Source organism: Camelina sativa, chromosome 14 (assembly GCF_030686135.1).
Source record: "Camelina sativa cultivar CO46 ecotype springtype chromosome 14, ASM3068613v1".
NCBI classification, from domain to species: Eukaryota; Viridiplantae; Streptophyta; class Magnoliopsida; order Brassicales; family Brassicaceae; genus Camelina; species Camelina sativa.
Genome location: NC_141893.1, coordinates 13,040,345 through 13,059,693, shown reverse-complemented (window position 1 = coordinate 13,059,693; position 19,349 = coordinate 13,040,345). Strand labels below are relative to the sequence as shown.

At 38.2% G+C, this 19,349-nt stretch overlaps 2 protein-coding genes and 1 pseudogene across 2 annotated transcripts; all 3 read right to left on the bottom strand.

Annotated features, from left to right (window-relative positions):
• Window positions 1–532: 532 nt before the first annotated feature.
• On the bottom strand, window positions 533–1,222 carry LOC147928125 (uncharacterized). The gene is made up of 2 exons (XM_087486030.1): window positions 934–1,222; window positions 533–795 (listed from the first exon to the last, which is right to left on the bottom strand). Exons 1-2 carry the CDS (start codon window positions 1,220–1,222, stop codon window positions 533–535), a joined length of 552 nt encoding a protein of 183 aa, XP_087342156.1.
• Window positions 1,223–1,750: 528 nt separating this feature from the next.
• LOC104743587 (glutathione S-transferase T3-like) lies at window positions 1,751–2,946 on the bottom strand (annotated as a pseudogene).
• Window positions 2,947–14,837: 11,891 nt separating this feature from the next.
• Window positions 14,838–18,567, bottom strand: LOC104741456 (receptor-like protein kinase HSL1). Its single transcript, XM_010462340.3, has 2 exons — window positions 15,652–18,567; window positions 14,838–15,366 (listed from the first exon to the last, which is right to left on the bottom strand). Exons 1-2 carry the CDS (start codon window positions 18,236–18,238, stop codon window positions 14,963–14,965), a joined length of 2,991 nt encoding a protein of 996 aa, XP_010460642.1. The 5' UTR covers window positions 18,239–18,567; the 3' UTR covers window positions 14,838–14,962.
• Between the last annotated feature and the right edge of the window lie 782 nt (window positions 18,568–19,349).

Below are 19,349 nucleotides of genomic sequence, written 5' to 3'. Positions count from 1 at the left end.
GTAGGTTCTTATTTTGTGTCTCTTATTTTTAAAAATATTGTTTTTTAAAATTTTAAATAGAATAGAAGTGATATAAATGTGTAAACGTTAAAGATTTTATAAAATTAAAAAAAAATATTCCATTTTTATTAATTTTCAAACATACAAAACATAATAAAACATTAATACATATTACAACAGAAGTGTAATTTATAAATGGAGAGAATGATTAATTTTAATACTAATTAGCTCCAAATTTTGCCCAAATATTCTCAACCAAATCATTTTGCAAGCACTTATTTTTTTCCTTATCACGAACATCCTTTCGATTCTTGAGCATAGTAGCGACACATGAAGGTCTGGGTGTTGGAAGTGTGTAGTCAACTTCTGAAGCTCTACTTGACTCCATTTGTGTGAATTCAGTTTGATCAAACAGAGAGTACCCATCTCGTTCGTCCTCTACTATCATATTGTGCAGTATGATAAACGCTCTCATTATTTTCCCAATCTTTACTATATCCCAAATAAGTGTCGGGTTTTTGACTAAGACAAATCAAGCCTGCAAAACTCCAAAAGCACGCTCTACATCTTTACGCACAACTTCTTGTTGTCTTGCAAATAAAGCGTCTTTTGGAGTTTGTGGCAGTGGAATAGATTGGATAAAAGTAGACCATTTTGGATAAATACCATCTGTCAGATAGTAAGCCAATTTATACTCATGTCCGTTGACACTGTATTTAACTTTAGGAGCTCGACCATGCAAAATATCATCAAAGACTGGAGATCGGTCAAGAATATTGATATCATTTAATGTACCTGGTAGTCCAAAGAAAGCATGCCTGATCTAGAGATCATACGAAGCCACCGCCTCTAAAACGATTGTGGGCTTTCCAGATCCGCGGGTGTATTGACCTTTCCATGCGGTGGGACAATTCTTCCACTCCCAATGCATACAATCGATGCTTCCTATCATGCCGGGAAATCCGCAATACTCGCCAATGTCGAGTAGTCTTTGAAGATCTGCTGGTGTGGGTCTTCTCAAGTACTCATCTCCAAATAAATTTACGACTGAATCTGTAAACTTGTCCAAGCATATTAGCGCCACGTTTGGAGAAAGGCAGAGGTATTCGTCAAACGCATCAGCTGCATGATTGGTGATTTGATCGCATGTTTGATTAAAACATTCATCAAGTATGTCATCAACATCATCATTATGGGAAGAAGAATGGGAAGAAGAAGCCATTGTAAAAAAAGAGGGAACTAAAGAGAAAGAACTTTTTTTGGTTGGTATTGAAATTTGAGAAGTGTTGAGAAGGAGGTAGCTTGAGTGTTTAGAAGTGTTGATAGTGTTGATCATTATATAGAAAAAAGGATGTAGCTTGAGTTCTTGAAATATGTGGTACACAACCATTACAAATAATATGTGGTAGAAGTAAATAATGACAAAAATACATGTAAAAACTTGTGGTAGAAACACAAAAATACAAAAGAGCTAGTAAAAACTTGTGGTAGAAACACAAAAATACAAAAGAGGTTGTAAGAATGAGAGTTGTTGTGTGTCACGGACTGATGAGAACATGTGGTCAAACACACCATGTCACTTTATCTCGAACACACCATCTCGAACACACCATGTCAAACACACCATGTCAAAACAGAACACACAGTGAAGTAAGTAAACCATTGATTACACAGCTTTAAACAGACTTAATTAAAACCACAAACAAAACTGAAACTAAAACACATCAATCGGATGAATACATACATCCACATATGTTACAGCCGCAAACATTAAACACTAAAATTGACACAAACATTCGAATACATAAAGCACTACATTCGCATGCATAAAACACTACAAAGACAATGACATAGTTAATACAAACACTACATTCTTTAAAATTCAACCTGATGACATCATGTCATCAATTAGCTTTTCCTTGAGAGCTTTTTCTGATTCAGTTAGTGTATCCTTTTTAGAAATCAGATTTTCAAGCATCACATACTTGATATTCTCCTTCTTCATAGCAAACTCCTTCTCTTTCAATTCAAAGTCCTTCTGCTTCATCTCATACATCCTAGAGACACGCTCCAACTGAACCTCAAAGTTAGCTTTTCCATCTTCCTCCACATCAATAGGTTGGGTGTTTGAGCTTTTTTTGGACCTCCCCTTGGCAGCCTTAACACCAGTAGGACGGGGCAATGGTTCATCCACATCAATCGGATGGTGTGCATCCTGTTCAGACCCATCAATACTCACTCTTCCCCTTTTCACTCCAGTACCTTTAATAGACATGGAGGCACATCATTTTTGTTTGTATCTTAAGTCTCGCCATGCATGCTCCAAGGTAAACTTCTGTCCATGATCATTAAAGTAGATCTGATGTGCTAACTTCATCACATCATCTTCATTCTGTCCTGACGACTTCTCCCTAGTTGCAGCTTCATAACATCCAACAAACTTGCACACCAATTCGTTTATCCTCCCCCACCTCTGCTTACAGTGACTCGCCTCTCTCTTTGGCCGACCATCAGCATTCGGACAGGATGCAAAGTATTTTGCAATCCTCCCCCAAAAGGATGCAAGTCTTTGCTGGTTGGAAGTAATCGGATCTTTGCTAGTATTAAGCCAAGCACTGACCAACATGATATCATCTGTTGGTAACCATGCATTCCTTGACTTATGGTTTTCTTGAGGGGATGCAGGTTCAGATGGAGTTTCAGAACATGGACTATCAAGAGGAGTGTATTCAAGGTTTTGGTTATCATGTTGGCTGTGTAAGAGGTTCATATAGCTAGAGGAGGGAAGATATGGATTCAAAGAGTCGTCAGAATCCATATCGTGAGAAAGAGATTGCTAAAGGGTTTTTAATGTTTAGGTGTTATTTACTTTTGTGGGTTAAAGAGATTGGTAATGGGTTTATAAAGAAAGAACTTGTGTGTTAAAGAGATTGGTAAATGGTTTAAATTTTGAAACTAAGTGTTTACCTAACACAAAGCATCAAGTACACATACATATTTAACAAAGCATCAAGTTTTTACCTAACACAAACCATCAAGTACACATACATATTTAATAAAGCCTCAAGTGACATAAGCGCACAAAGCAACAAATACTAAAGCAATGACATCAATGACATAAGCGTATTAATCACAACCACCATCCGAAAGCAATGACATCGACTCATACCTAAACTAACACCAAGTAAATTAAGGAAGAGAAGGATAATAAATTACCTTCATTGATGGCCGAACAGACACAAGGACTCTATACTCATCATCTAGCTTTCTTTAAGCTGTTAAAGAATGAATTAAAAAAAAAAAGAGTTAGAAAGGAAAACAAACATCACATGCTTAACTAAAATAAAGATATAGAACTCAAAACCTTGATGTATTGTCTTCACCAGCAACCTAATGTATTGTACTTGTTCTTGTCTTTGTTGGTAAACCGGACAACGAAGAGATTAGTACTCGCTTTATTGTACTTGTTCATGTCTTGGTTGATAATACGGATCCTTCTCCTGTAATCAGTCTTTCCATCTACATAATCATGAAAAACATAAGTGTATTAGCGCATCAGTGATCTCTATAACAGAACAAAATGCTAAACTCTCAATCATTAATACTTAACCAAAGGTTATCAAAGTTAAGACAGAACAAAAAGATATCCATCTACATAATCATGAAAACAGAACAAAAAAGGCATCAGTGATCTCTATAACAGAACAAAATCATCTTGAGTCTCAATCATTAATACTTAACTCAAGGTTATCAAAGCTATGACAGAACAAAAAACATATCCATTTACATAATCAACAAAAACAGAACAAAATACGAATCAGTGATCTCTATAACATAACAAAATCATCTTGAGTCTCAATCAAACAGCTGATAAAGTATAACAACTCCAAAATCACAAGGCTTATACGCAAATCCCTAATTTTCTAACTAACATCAAATAACCCTAATTTGAGATCGAAAATCAAAGAACCCTAATCATAAAACAATCTGTGATTCATGCAATTGTACTAACAAATGTACCTTGTGATTCCAATTGCTTCAATCTCTTCCAATTTATTTGACTGAAACTCGAATCATGCAATTGGCGATTAGCTTCCAAATCGCCATCGCTACTAATCTTCTTCTCTCCAATCCCATCGAATCGCCTTCTCTTCATTCCCAACTGAATCCAAACTATTCTCGGTCCTTCGATTCAAACCCATGAAGCTTCTGATTCCAAACCGTTTTCTTGTTTCGGAGAAAGGAAAAATAATAAAATCAATCGGATGATTTTTTTTTTTATTTTGTATTTTCTGTTCGTCCAACAGAAAGCTGATACGTAGCAGTCTCTTAACCCATGATCCAGTATACTATATAAGAGGAGATCTTACATTTTTTCTTTTCTTCTGATTTTTTTTTTTCATCAAAACACTAAGAATTCCAGCCTTAACCCACCGATGATCATGGTCTAAGCTTCTTCAACAAGAAACTAATTATATTCTCAGCCAAAAAAAGTAAGTGAAAGACAAAGAAACGAAACAGCTTACGGAGAAAGCTTTTGGAGATGATTAATTTTAAATATTTCATCCGTTTTAACATTAAATAAGTCATGCCGTTTAACAATATATATATATATATATATATATATATATATATTAAATAAGTCTGTTTCATTCAATCCAATATATTATGTAGAAAATTTGTGGCAACAACATTTTTTAATATACAATTAAGGCAAACGATTTTGTTCTATATAAGATTGTTTGAAATGATATGAAAAACAATTAGGTCACTACTTGATTGGTTCACAACAACAATTATATGATGTTATCGAGTTATTTATATATATATATATATATATATATATAAGTATATAGGAATTAGTATTAGAAATTAGAGAAATAATATATTTTGTAAAAATGTAGTTAATGTAGCAAATAATCAGTCGATTTTATTATTTTTACATTTTTCTTAGAAATATTTCTTTATTTATATAATGAGACAGTCGATATTTTCTAATATATGAGTGAATTTGTAACATTTTTTTTTTGTCAAAAGAGTTTATTTTTTTGGTTGTCAAAAGAGTGAATTTGTAACATATGAATGTATGATCATCAAATAGGCTAAAACTACAAAAAAAAAAAAAAAAAAAAAAAAAGTAGTACCATAAGTCATCCAATTAGGATGAATGAATGATAGCTAATTAGCTATTTGGTGATTACCAACCTCTTATCTTTCTCTTGAATGCAGATTTCTAGATAAAATGGGATACAAAATAGTTAAAAATCAATTGGAATGCTAAAAGGGCATTTTCGTTTGTACTATTTACCAAATGGTTAACCAATTTATTTTATGTTCAATTGGTGAGTATTCTATGAATAACCATGTTATTATCTGTACTACTTGGATATTAAGCCAAGAACATATTATAGAGTTCACTTTGTTCACACAGCTATTAATTAGTATGACTATTCTCGAAAAGTCAAAATGGTCTCATGATGGGCTCGTTCGTGACAAAAGGCCCACTCGAGTGAGAAAGCCTAATCCACGTTACGATGTCTAGGCGGTGAAGAAGCCTCGAAGATTTGGTGTTAGGTGTTTTTGCTTTTTATTTGGCTTTGGATATTTTCGTTTCCGTTTGGTGTTATCGTTTTTTTGGTGTTATCCTTATCTCTTCAGACTTAATAGTTTCTTCTATATAAAGCAATAAAAAAACCATAGAAGGTAGTCATAACTACCTATTAAAAAAGATCTTGTGTTCTTGTTCCTTAAACTTTGATCGGGACCACAACAAGTGGTATCAGAGCAATCATCCTGCTATTGATCCGGACCACCTTGTGGTATCAATAGCACCCTACATCCACTATCAATATCAAGTTTGATCTGGACCACCCCTTGCGTGGTATCAAACATGGCGAATACTAACAAAGAGAGAATTGAAGAATTGGAGGCTAATGTGTTGGACTTGAAGGAAGAAGTTCAACAGATGAATCAAGGATTCTCAGACCGGTTTCAGGCAATGGAAGCAGCAATCGACAGATTGACTGCGTCAGTAACGGCTGATCGTGAAGGAGAAGGAAGTGCTCTACGTTCCACCACAAGGAACACGAAAAATCCAGTGGCAACGGGGAGGACCGTGAAGCTTGAATTTCTGAGGTTCCAGGAGGGAGATCCGACAGCTTGGTTAAGTAAAGTCAAACAATATTTCGACTACAACCAAACCCCGGCGGATCAGAAGGTCGGATTTGCCTCGTACACACCTGGAGGAAGAAGCGAATGAGTGGTGGCAAGTTACTTCGAAGGCCTTACGGGACGACGCTGTCGTTCTCACTTGGCAAGTATTCAAGGAGGAGTTGTGGGTGCGATTCGGTCCAGCTGAAGGCGAGGATTTTGATGAAGCTTTGTCAAAATTCAGCAAACGGGCACCTTACAGGAATACCAGCGAGAGTTTGAGCGGTTACAAAACAAGGTTGAGGGGTGGATGCAAAGGGCTTTAATTGGTACGTATGTAGGAATAATGGACCCGACCATTGCTGACAGCGTACGCATGTTCATGCCCAAGTCACTGAAAGAGGTCTTGAACCTGGCGAGAATGAAGAATGAACAACTTCAACGACAGCAGAGGAAGTTCAAGACATCTGCACCACAGACATATGCATCTAGCCCGGTGAATCGTGTGAGTGCATTCAAAGAAAGCGAACCGCCACCCAAGGAGAACAACTCACGAACCCCGCATAAGCTTAGCTGGGAGGAGATCAAGAGAAAACGTAGCTTGGGACTATGTTTTAGTTGTGACGAGAAGTTCCTACCAGGACACAAGTGCAAGAAACCTCATTTGTTCGTTATGGAAGGGGAAGATGACCCTGGGGACGACGTTGTAGGAGAGGAGGAAGAGGAATCAGAGTCAGCCGAGATTTCAGCTTACGCACTAACCGGGTGGAGCGCACCTCAGACCTTGCGACTTCAAGTTGTAATGGGCAAACAGAGGCTGACCGCATTGGTGGATAGTGGTTCCACACATAACTTCGTCAGTGAGAGGGTTGGCCGAGAGCTTAAGTTGTCATTAACACCGGTGAAACCTTTGCAGTGCAAGGGAAAATTTGCTAACATCGCGGTGAGAGTCGGTGGAGCAGACTTTATCATGACACTGTACATCTTGCCTTTAGTAGGTTTAGACATGGTGCTTGGGGTGCAATGGCTCAGCAGCCTAGGACCCATCAAATGTGATTAGAAGGCTCACACTATGGAGTTTGATTGGGAAGGCACGGTCCAAAGACTTCAAGGGTTGCAATTGGAGCTACACGAGGCAGCTTTACCCGCGGTAGAGAAAGAAGTTCGTTCTGGTCAGGAACTGTTCGTTGTTCACGTTAGTGCAACTATGGAGCGTGAATCGGCTATTCCAGAGGAGATGCGTACATTGGATGGTGAGTTCGAAGATTTGTTCGAACCACCCACACAGTTGCCACCACATCGTGAGTTTGAGCACCGCATCACATTGAAAGAAGGAACCGATCCGATCAACGTACGACCGTACTGTTATGCCCATTTTTAGAAGAATGAAATCGAAAAACAAGTAAGTGAAATGTTGCAAGCGAGAATCATAAGGACCAGTTCGAGTCCGTTTTCATCGCCGGTGCTTTTGGTAAAAAAGAAAGATGGAACGTGGCGATTTTGTACTGATTACCGGGCTCTCAACTTGGTAACCATCAAGGATCGCTTCCTAATTCCCACCGTCGAGGACATGCTGGATGAGCTTCATGGAGCAGTCTTCTTTACCAAACATGATCTAACCGCGGGATATCACCAGGTTCGTATGCATCTGGAGGACGTTCCCAAAACAGCTTTCCGAACACATAATGCACATTACGAGTACTTGGTAATGCCTTTCGGACTCTGTAACGCTCCCTCGACGTTCCAAGAATTGATTAATGACATCTTTCAGCCTGTTTTGCGAAATTTTGTCTTGGTGTTTGCTGACGATATACTTGTGTATAGCGCCACTTAGGAGACTCATTTGGAACATGTGAGGGAAGTCTTCTCGATTCTGCGAAGTCGACAACTCGCGGTTAAGCTTAAAAAATATGATTTTGGTCAGCGGGAGTTGGAGTATTTAGGCCATATGATCTCGGGTGAGGGTGTACGGGTGGATCGGACAAAAATCCAAGCCATGCTGGATTGGCCTACACCTACTACCATCACGGAATTGCGTGGCTTCCTTGGGTTAACCTGATATTACCGGGAGTTCGTCAGGGACTATGGAGTGATAGCACGGCCTCTAACGAACCTGTTGCGCAAGGGAGCTTTTGGATGGGGACCAGAAGCGGAAACAGCCTTCAATGTGTTAAAGACTGCAATGACAACGACACCGACTTTGGCATTACCGGATTTTTCTAAGCCATTTGTAATCCATACTGATGCGTCGAGTGAAGGCATTGGGGCAGTACTAACACTGGGTGATCAGCCCATCGCCTTCATGAGTCGGGCTCTTGGTGTGACAAAAAAATCTTGGTCTACGTATGCGTGAGAGATGTTAGCAATCATGGTGGCGATACGTACCTGGAGACCCTATCTTTTGGGAAGATGATTCTATATACAAACAGACCAAATTAGCCTGCGCTACCTTTTAGAACAGCGAATTTTGACGCCGAAACACCAGAAGTGGATGGAAAAGCTGGTCTGCTACGATTACGAGATTACTTATAAGCCCGGAAAAAGTAACGTTGCTGCTGATGCGTTCTCTCGGGTGTCTGGTAGTCCTATACTCAATGCAGTGTTGGTGCAACGAACGTCTTTGTGGGATGACATTTGGGAGTTATCTAAGACGGACGAGTATATGCAGCGTGTAGGGAAGCTGGTGCATATCCGGCCAGGTGAGCCATATGCATGGCAAGATGGACTGCTCTGTTACAAGAACCGTGTCTTGGTACCGCCTAAATCGTCATTGGTTCTCCAACTTCTACAAGAGTACCATGACACCCCTAAGGGCGGCCATTCCGGTGTCCTACGGACCTATAAACGGCTCGCAAGACAGTTCTATTGGCCATCTATGCACCGTGTAATCAAACAATATGTGGCGGAGTGTGACATTTGTCAACAGTCCAAGTCGACGGCCTTAGCACCCGCGGGACTCCTACAACCCTTGCCGGTTCCTGATAAGGTATGGGAGGATGTGTCAATCGACTTTGTTGATGGGTTGCCTCGGTCGAATGGACACACGACCATCATGGTGGTTGTCGACAGGCTAACCAAGTTAGCGCACCTGGTTCCACTAACGCACCCGTACACGGCTAAGGTAGTGGCTACACGGTTTGTGGACTCGATTGTAAAGTTACATGGTATGCCGCGGTCGATAGTAAGCGACCGTGATCCAATGTTTGTGAGCTTGTTTTGGCGAGAGTTTTGGAACCTGGCAGGCATGAAGATGCGGATGTTATCGGCTTACCACCCGCAGACGGACGGACAGACTGAGGTGGTTAACCAATGTATCGAACAGTTCCTCCGGTGCTTTGTTCAAAACTGACCTACGCAGTGGAGTGCTCTTCTTCCATGGGCCGAGTTTTGGTACAACACGTCGTATCATGCTTCCACCGGCATGACTCCGTTCCAAGCTCTCTACGAGCGAGCTCCACCACCGATTCCAACGTACGAGGTAGGGTCCTCCACGCTGGCGGAGGTTGATGAAAAACTCGCGTCCCAAGACAAGCTGTTGTCAGAGCTTAAGAAGCGTCTTCACAAGGCTAACAATCGCACCAAACAACTGGTGGATGCCAAGCGCCGTGATGTGAAGTTGGAATGCGGTAGTTGGGTCTATCTTCAACTTCAACCGTATCAACAGCGTTCTGTTCTTCGTCGTACATCACAGAAGTTGGCTCATAATTTTTTTGGGCCATTTCAGGTTGAAGAACAGGTAGGAGCAGTTGCGTACAGACTCAAGTTGCCCGCAGGATCGCGCATCCACCATGTGTTTCACGTGTCTCTTTTGAAGCCATACGTGGGTTCCACAGTACCGCCTACGGGTGTGCTTCCCCTCTGCGGGAGAATGGCTACCTCCATCTGCAACCTGAGTTGGCACTTCGCCGGCGACATGTACGTCTGGGAGGCAAAACTCATGTTGAATTGCTTATTAAGTGGAAGGGCTTAACTGATGAAGACACTACTTGGAAGACTGAACAGCAGGTCGTGGAGAGTTTTCCCGAGTTTACACCAAACCTTGAGGAAAAGGTTATTGTTCGTGGGGAGGGTATTGATGGGCTCGTTCGTGACAAAAGGCCCACTCGAGTGAGAAAGCCTAATCCACGTTACGTTGTCTAGGCGGTGAAGAAGCTTCAAAGATTTGGTGTTGGGTGTTTTTGCTTTTTATTTGGCTTTGGATATTTTCGTTTCCGTTTGGTGTTATCGTTTTTTTGGTGTTATCCTTATCTCTTCAGACTCAATAGTCTCTTCTATATAAAGCAATAAAAAACCATAGAAGGTAGTCATAACTACCTATTAAAAAAGATCTTGTGTTCTTGTTCCTTAAACTCTGATCGGGACCGCAACATCTCACCAAGTTTTATTAAACTTAAAAGTTAAAAATGCATTTATTTATATATTGTTGTAAAAGTCTATATTATTTTCTCTTCGGTTTTTTTCGGGAAAATCCCAGAAAAAAACCCCAAAGTGACACCAGCTCCCAGTTTAAACCTTGAAGGTTTTGCACTTCCACTTTTATACCTCAAAGTAACAATATTGCTAATATAATACCTCAAATTGACTTATATGTTCATGGATCCGAAAATTTAACAGAATTTTTAACTTTCTTAACAGAACTAGAACTATTAACAATAGTTAACATCGTTGAATTATTGGATGTAATGGCCACGATGCATCTGATTTTTTTTTTTTTAATATATGAAACAAACATTTAAATTAACTAAAATAATTAAAAATGATAAAATCCCAAAATCGTTTGGGGGAGTTCATAAGGAAAAAAAAATCGAGAGAGAGAGAGATACGTAGAGTAGAAAAAAGAGAATCGAAGAAGAAAGTATTCTACTGGGTTGAAATGGGGTAAGAATTGTTTCAGCCTGTCAAAATTTTAATTGATTATAATTTTTTGTGATTTCCCAGTTGATTTGAAAAATTTATGGGTTTCAGTTTTTTGGGTTTTGAGCATGTAATGTGTTTCTGAGTCTAAGTGTTTCTTTGTTTGGTTTCATATTAAAATTGCAGTGAGGAGATGATTAAACTAACAATTCACTATGGTGGAGAAATGGAGAAAGTGGAAGATGATTACAACTATCTTCAATCAAGTTCTGCAGTTCATGCTTCTTCAAGTGCACCACAGCCTTCAATCTCCTCCAACAAACCAAAAATCAAGAAGCGTGGACTACCTTTAAAGACAAGAAAAGTGGAAAACGTTCCAAGAGGAGTTGGAACATTTTGGAGTCCATTCACTGGTCGGCCATTTCAAGTGTTTGGAGACAAGGTGTATGATATGTCTAACAATGACCCTCAATCTCCTCTTTGAATGTTCATATCTTTCAATTTCTGTTTTAGGATGAAATCTTTTATGGTTTTTACGTTGTCAATTTTTGGTTTTGGGACAAAATATGTCTTTTGAACAAGTTCTGGGAATTTTTCATCATGAATGTGCTTTTATGTTTATCTTCCTTTTTTTTTCTTTCAGTTTTTTAGATTATCCTTTCTAATTTATATAAAATCACAATGTATTTAAAAAAAACAATCAACGTTAACTATTGTTAACAGTTCTGTTAACAAAGTTAAAAATTCTGTTAAATTTTCTGATCCACGAACATATAAATCAATTTGAGGTATTATATTAGCAATTTTATTATTTTGAAATATAAAAGTGGAAGTGCAAAACCTTCAAGGTTTAAACTGAGAGCTGATGTTACTTTGGGGTTTTTTTCAGGAATTTTCCAGTTTTTTTCTTTCCGTTTTTGGATTTTAGGAAGAGAAAAAAGAAAGCAAGATCGGTTTAAGTGGTTATTGTTTCATTTCTTTGTGGGCTTTTAAGAAACTTAAGAAAACCGCGAGCTAATAAGTTACCAAACATATATTAAATGTAACAATAGATTGTTCTCACAGGTCCACTATAAAATCCGAGCTTTTGTTCCAACTTCATTATCAAATGTGTCATATTCGTGACAAGTTGGAAAACTCAATCATAATGATCCGATTTTGTCCGTAAATTCTAAAAATTTATATGCGCTATAGGCACAAAAAGTGTTATATATTTTACCATTACTGTAATATTCACACATGCAGTGCCGTGCATAGACATATGGAAGCTTAGGGCAGATTTTCATATATGAAAAAAAAAATAGTATTAATTTGATAATGATATTCATTGAAATTAGTATTCATTGAAATTAGTATTAATTTGATTTTTAAACATTTTAAAACATTTATAGGAATGATATTCAAGAAAATTATAATTTCAATGTATTTATAGTATGGTTTTAAAAAAAATACAAATAATTTATACAAAAATGTGACCTATTATGTATAATATTTTTTTGGTGGCCTAGGGCTATTGCCCTTTTTATTACATGCACTGGCTGACCCAGAAATTTTTTTAACCTGTGTCAAAAATATTTGATTATAATTAATGAGATGTCAAAAACCAAAATATGGTGGGTTCAATACAATTAAGTCCATAAACCCTTAATAAAAAATCAAAAAATTCAAATGAATGGTGGGTCAATTGAACCCCTTTCTTGCTTAATAGGTCCGCAAGTGATTACATGGTAGGCACGGCACTGCACACATGTAGTATACATATATATAAAATAAAAAATAAAGAAATTAGGTAGATAACAAAAAATTCAAATAAATACTAAGTATTATATTTCATTTAGTATTTAACATATATTTAGCTCTGCTCCCAAAAATTATACCCTAATAACAGCCATTTAAGCATGTCTAAAACTAAAATCACCATCACCAAATCTCACTTATCATAAGAAATATAAAATGTGTAAATGATGACCCCAATACAAAGACAATAGAGTTCATTAAAAACGAAAAGAAAAACAAAATTTATTTAGGGTTTGAACTTCATTCAACTTATGTTTTAACTTAAAAGTTAAAACAAAAGTTTTTAAAAAAAGAAGTGACTTCTCCAAGTTGTAAAATCTAAACATATTTACCAAAACCGTGTTTTTGTAATGGGCCTTTGACAAATTAGAATAAGCCGAAATGTAAGACTCATTCAAAAATGTGGAAAACCATGTAGGTCCGATGATAGGCCCATCTAAAAAAACCATCTGACCCAAAGTGTGAGTGTGTACCGTGTGGTTGTGGGTCATAATAACTTAATTACTCATGTGTTAAAAATTATTAATGATGTATCTGATCATTTCGCAATCCTCACCCTTATCTATCCAAACTCTTGGTCCCTACTATGCTTTCCATTATAATAACTTTTGTTTCTTATAAATTATGTAATATCCACAAACCTATATATATATATATATATATATATATGCTATTTCCTTTACTGATATTACCAAGTAGGCAAGTACCAACCATTAGCAAATAGCAACAAGACTATACCAAAAACTACTAGAACTAGAGAAGCTGGTTAGTTGCATCTTATCTATTAAAAAAGGCTTTACAAAAACAAAATTGACATGGAAGTGTGATGCTTGTTCTAGAAAAAAGACAAACAAATTATATAGAATCTCTCTCTCTATTAAAACCTCATCATGAAACAAGTTGAAAACAATAACAAAAAGGAAATGGAAGACAAAGAACAAAATTTGAGAGAGTGAAAGAGACAGAGAGACAAGGCAAAAGATGAGGGTGAGGTGTCAGTGTCCCTTAATGAATGATAACAATGTGGGCTTTCAATGCTTTTTGGCCCACTTTTTATTAATTTCCTCACCCAACAGCTCATATTTTAAGTAGAGATTCTTTTACCTATTTCTGTATCTAATAACCCAATCTTAACGTAAATTATCTTACTTAGATAATCTAAGCTTAGGTAATGTTGAGATGTCATTGTTTTTGTGTTTGTTTTGTTTCCTACTCAATCACTAGTACTATACTACTATATGTTATCTATCTTCTAGTAGTTTTTAATGCCATTATTAAGAGCTGACTAAATTGCAATTACATGAATTTTAACGTACCTAACTACCACCTGTCGAGTTAGATGACTTAACTACTTTTTTTTATTTATTTGGAAAAATGTTTTTGTTAAAATATAGTTCTCGAAAAGTCATAATTGTTATATAAATAAATAAAACATACGTTGTTTATTATACTCCTTATTTTTCATGTCACTTATGTTTGTTATTAGACAAATCAGACTTCTTCAAAGTTCAAACAAGTATCAGAAGAAGTAAACAGAGATCTTTTTCGCAGAAAAGTTGATATTAGTCATCTCATGTGCCAAGTCTGATTACATATCTGATGCCTCACGTACGGAGAGAGTAAGTAAATGAAATAACACAAACCTGAATTCTTTTTTATTTTTTTGGAAAGAGTCGAAAAGGTAGTATGAAAAAAGTTGAGAATTTAAGAGCCATGTGAATCTACAGTGACATATACTGTACGCGAGCCTCCAAAGAGTTTCACTAAAAACGAGAGAGAGAGCCCACGCTTTTAAAAAGATTCAGGTTTCACACAGACATGTTCCTACAATTACCTTGAATCGGTTTACACCTAATATGGAAACTCTTTAAATGCATGTTAACGCCAGATTATCGCTTTTTTTCATTTGCATTTACTTGAAATATAGAAAAAATAACTCTTACAAAACCAGAGTTACTAGTTACTACAATAAGCTTGCTTTACAGTGGAGACTGAAACACTGAATTAGAAACTTTTTTTTCTTGATATATATATAATATAAAAAACTTAACAATCTCTAATTCAATGCCCTAATTCACAGCTTCAAGCACCAAAAATTGAGAGAGCTTTTTTTTTTTGGGGGCAAAAAAAACACTTTCTATCTCCATTTTGTGGTACGGTCTCAAGCTACACTTCCCTGGTCTGAGGTTTCTTCGTGGTAATAAGGTGTTAACTTGCCATCCTTATCGTCTCTTATCTTGTTTTGGCTTTCCTCGTCTCCACCGCCAATTTCTTGCAACATCTTAACCACACGCCTCATCGAGGGTCGGTTAATGGGCAACGGACTCGTGCAGAGAAGCCCCACGTTGAGGATCTTGCTTATCTCTTCTTTGAAACAAGAGTCGAGCTTCGGGTCTATCACATGCTCTATGCCTTTTTGGTCTAGTGTAGTGCAAACCCATTTCACCAAATCCTTCTCCCCAAGTTCTGGATCAACTGGGCGTTTTCTAGTCACTATCTCTAGGATCACTACCCCGAAACTGTAGATGTCGCTCTTTTCGTTCACACGAAGAGTGTATGCGTATTCTGCAAAGTAGTTTGAAATCAAAAGTTATGGAGGGAAACAAACAAACAAACAAATAATTTTTTTTTGAAATATTCCATTAATGGAGAAGTGAGAAGGTGTGGAGCCATGGTATCAGACATGTCTCAATAGATAGTGAATGCTCATTTAAGTCTCAACTAATAAAAAAACTTAAATGTGGTTCATCTGAATCTCCGTGCAACATGTACTAAATGAGCATTACTACCATAAGCAAAACTGATGATTATAATCATGCAAGCACATTTAAGTTGAATCATAAGACTAACCTGGTGCAATATAACCGCATGAACCAGCGATCACTGACATCGACTTAGGAGCTTTTCCGGTCAAGTCCACAGCTTTAGCCACACCAAAATCAGCAACTCTAGCACCATAATCTCCATCAATCAAAATATTGTTGGACTTAATATCTCTATGCACAATCGGAAGAACACAATCATGGTGAAGATACGAAAGCCCCTCAGCCGCATCTAAGATAATCTTAAACCTCGTTTGCCATGCCAACAATCCTCCTTTACTGCTATGAAGCAAATCTCCCAAGCTACCATTAGGCATGTACTCATAAACCAATAGCTTGCAGTCTCTTGTTGAACAGCAACACCAGAGCTTCACAATGTTCTTATGCCTAATCTTACCCAATGTCTCGACTTCAGCTTCAAAGGCCTCATCTTGTACCCCAGGTCTGTTACCTTTCTCTGGATCACAGTCTTCAGTTTCCTTAACAGACCCTGTCCAAAGCCTCTTGACCGCAACAGTTTCTCCATTGGTGAGCACAACCTTGTACACTTTACCCGAAGCTCCAGCTCCAATCACATTGTCTTCATCCAAGCTTTCGAGAATCTCATGCTCACTGAACCCGAGTTTATGAAACGACATTAAAGTCCACTTGGATCTCTCAATAGCTCTAGCTTTCTTGTAAGTCCTGTACTTGAAGTAGAACCAAGCAACACCCGCAACAAACACAATCGCAGCAAGTACAAAAATCAACCTGAGAAGCCATAAGCCTCTCTTCTTAGCTTTATCCCCAGAGTCACACAAACCCTTGATAGCCCCACACAATCCAGGATTCCCAATGAAGCTGTTCTTATACACTTCTTTCGCTAAAGAAGGCGGTAAGTCACCTGATAACCGGTTATACGAAAGATTCAGCTGGTTTAGCTTCAAACTCTGCAATGAAACCGGAATCTTGCCAGAGAATTGGTTACCAGATAGATCAAGATAGTTCAAGACTGACAAACTCCCTATCTCATCAGGAATCCTACCGGAAAATTCGTTATCGGCTAAGTTCAACTCGTTGAGCTTCTTCCAAGATTTGATTCCAGGAGTTAACTCACCTGAGAACTGATTACTATGAAGATCAAGAGTACCTAATTCCCCAAGCTGCATCAAGCTAACAGGCAACGAGCCACTGAACTTGTTCCCACTTGCCGAGAGCTGATTAAGATTGTTCAAAACACCAACCTCCTCCGGCAAAGATCCGGTGAATTGGTTGTTGGAGAGAATCAACAGCGAGAGATTCGAAGCGCCTCCGATGGACTTAGCAATCTCACCGGAGAAGGAGTTGTTGATGAGCTCAAGCAAGTACACATGAGGCAATCCCCAAAAACCGGTAGGAACTGAACCGGAAAATTTGTTATAAGCTAACCGGACACGTGTCAAGCTTTTGCAATCGCCGAGACTCTCCGGTATAGCGCCGGAGAATGAGTTGTGTATGATCAGCAACTCCTCTAGCTCCCCTTTCTCGCACAGATCCGCCGGTAATTCGCCGGAAAACTCGTTCTCCGAAACGTCAAGCCATCTCAAAGGCGAGTTACGACCGAGGTCTCTTGGTAATTCTCCGGTTAACCGGTTTCCGAAGATCCTAAGCTCGTACAAGTTCGGGGACAAAGCTATACTCGCCGGAACTTCACCTTCTAGGTTGTTCTCGTACAGATTCAAACTCTCCAACGGAACACGACAGAGCTCGTCCGGTATCTTCCCGGTCAACTGATTCATCGACGCGTCGAGAAGCCTCAGCGATTTCAGATTCCCGAGCTCCGGTGGAATCTCTCCGGTCAAGGAGTTGTTGTAAAGCTCAATCTGAACGACGCTACTCAAACCGCCGAGCGAACGAGGGATAGGACCAACGAGGTCGTTGAGCGCAAGGTCCAAATCAACGAGTCGGGTGAGTTGACCCAGCGAGTCAGGGATCTGTCCGACTAGATGACACTCGGTGAGCCACATGACCTCGAGATTCGTCAAGTTCCCGAGCTCCGGCGGGATCCGACTCGGACTAAACGGGTTGTACGAGAGGTTCAGCATCTTCAGGGAGCTGATGTTGCCAAGATACGGAGGAATCGTCCCGTCTAAGAGGTTGTAGACGAGAGAGAGAACCTCGAGGTTCTGAAACTTGCCGAAACTCGCCGGAATATCACCGGAAAAGTTGTTTCCGGTCAAATCCAAGTGCACCAAGGTGGGAATATCGGCGAGAGTGTGAGGAATCTCGCCGGTGAGAAGATTCTGAGAGAGGTCGAGAAGCTGGAGACGGTTACAAGCAGCGACGTCGAGAGGAAGCGTGGAGTTGATGGAGTTGTTGTAGAGAGAGAGCTCCGCGAGTTTGGAGAGACGACAAATGACGGAAGGAAAAGGACCGGCGAGATTAGCGCCGGAGAGGTCGACTGAAGTGACGGAGGTGAAATCTCCGCTGCAGGAAACGCCGAACCACCGACAAGGGGAATCATCGGTGGAGTTCCAAGAGGAGAGAGACGAGTCTGGATCGTCTAAAGAGTGTTTGACTTGCTGAAGAATGAAAGCTTCTTGGTTGAGAGAGAAGACGGTTGGGAAAAGTAGGAAGAGAAAGAGATAAAGATACATGTTTCGTCTTCTCCGGTGGATATGACGGTGAAGCTATGGTGGTTGTGTTTTTGAGGAGAGAGAGAGAGAGAGAGAGAGTGAGATAGGAGAAGAGTGAGTTAGTTTGTTTTGAAGGAAGAGAAGAGAAGAGAGTCTAAATAAAGCGTTGACCAGGGAGACAGGTGAATTATCGTGATTCTGACTGTAAGAAGAATGCTTATAAATCATTTTGTTTTTTTCTAAAATCATTCAGTTTTTTATTTTTTATTTTAATAGTTTTGTTTTATCTTATAAGTTCGTTTCTCTCTAATAATAATAATTCGAATGCAATTATTAGTAATATCTATGTCGAGTTTCCAACATTGTATGATTTATCCTTTGTTTATCTGTTTTTTTTTTATATATAAAGATTATGCTGGTCTTAAAAGATAATGTTTCCCATAATGAGCTAGCTAGCCTATGAAAACATTCTTTTTTGTACTTTATTGTTTTAACAGCTTTAAGTACATTTAAAAAAAATATATATAGTTATGTAAGAAACGAAAGAATATGAAGATTTTGTTATATATGTTTATAACGTAAATAAAAGGGAGTTGATACAGTAAATGTGAAAGGTTTAAAAATGGCAAGGGTAAAAAGAAGGTTTGGTTAAAGCATTAAATTATAAATGTAGTACTCATATATATCTGAACAATTTGTTTTTGTTTTCTCTTCCATATAGTGAAAAAGATTGTGAAAAAGATTCCCACATTTATATTTATTTTATTAACGGCGTTTTGTAAAGTTGTAAAGTACAAATATTGTTAGAACATATATATCAAAACTCTCAGAATGTGTTTGCAACGTAGTCTCAACTTCTTAAGTTGACGTGAATTAAATTAGTTCTCATTCACTATTAAAAAGTCTATGCACGTCTTAATCATGTATTATGAGAATAAGCTATAAGCATGTTGAAACATGCAAATATATTATTTTGCTGAAATATTCAATTTATTCGAAGGTAAAATAATTCAAAAATAGATATATATATATGGGAGATAGGATAAGATATCAAAATGTTAAGTTATTTAACATTTTCATATATATATATATATTAAGAAAAGTTGTTAGTATTGCAAAGGAAAAGAGGGCA

Bases quoted from the DNA above. Each gene is read 5' to 3' on its own strand.
- LOC147928125 (XM_087486030.1), bottom strand. From the start codon at position 1,222: ATGGCTTCTTCTTCCCATTCTTCTTCCCATAATGATGATGTTGATGAC. The intron at 796-933 runs GTATGCATTGGG...TTGGACTACCAG, and splicing joins CATGATAGGAAGCATCGATT to GTACATTAAATGATATCAAT.
- LOC104741456 (XM_010462340.3), bottom strand. From the start codon at position 18,238: ATGTATCTTTATCTCTTTCTCTTCCTACTTTTCCCAACCGTCTTCTCT. The intron at 15,367-15,651 runs GTTAGTCTTATG...ACTACTTTGCAG, and splicing joins ATGCGGTTATATTGCACCAG to AATACGCATACACTCTTCGT.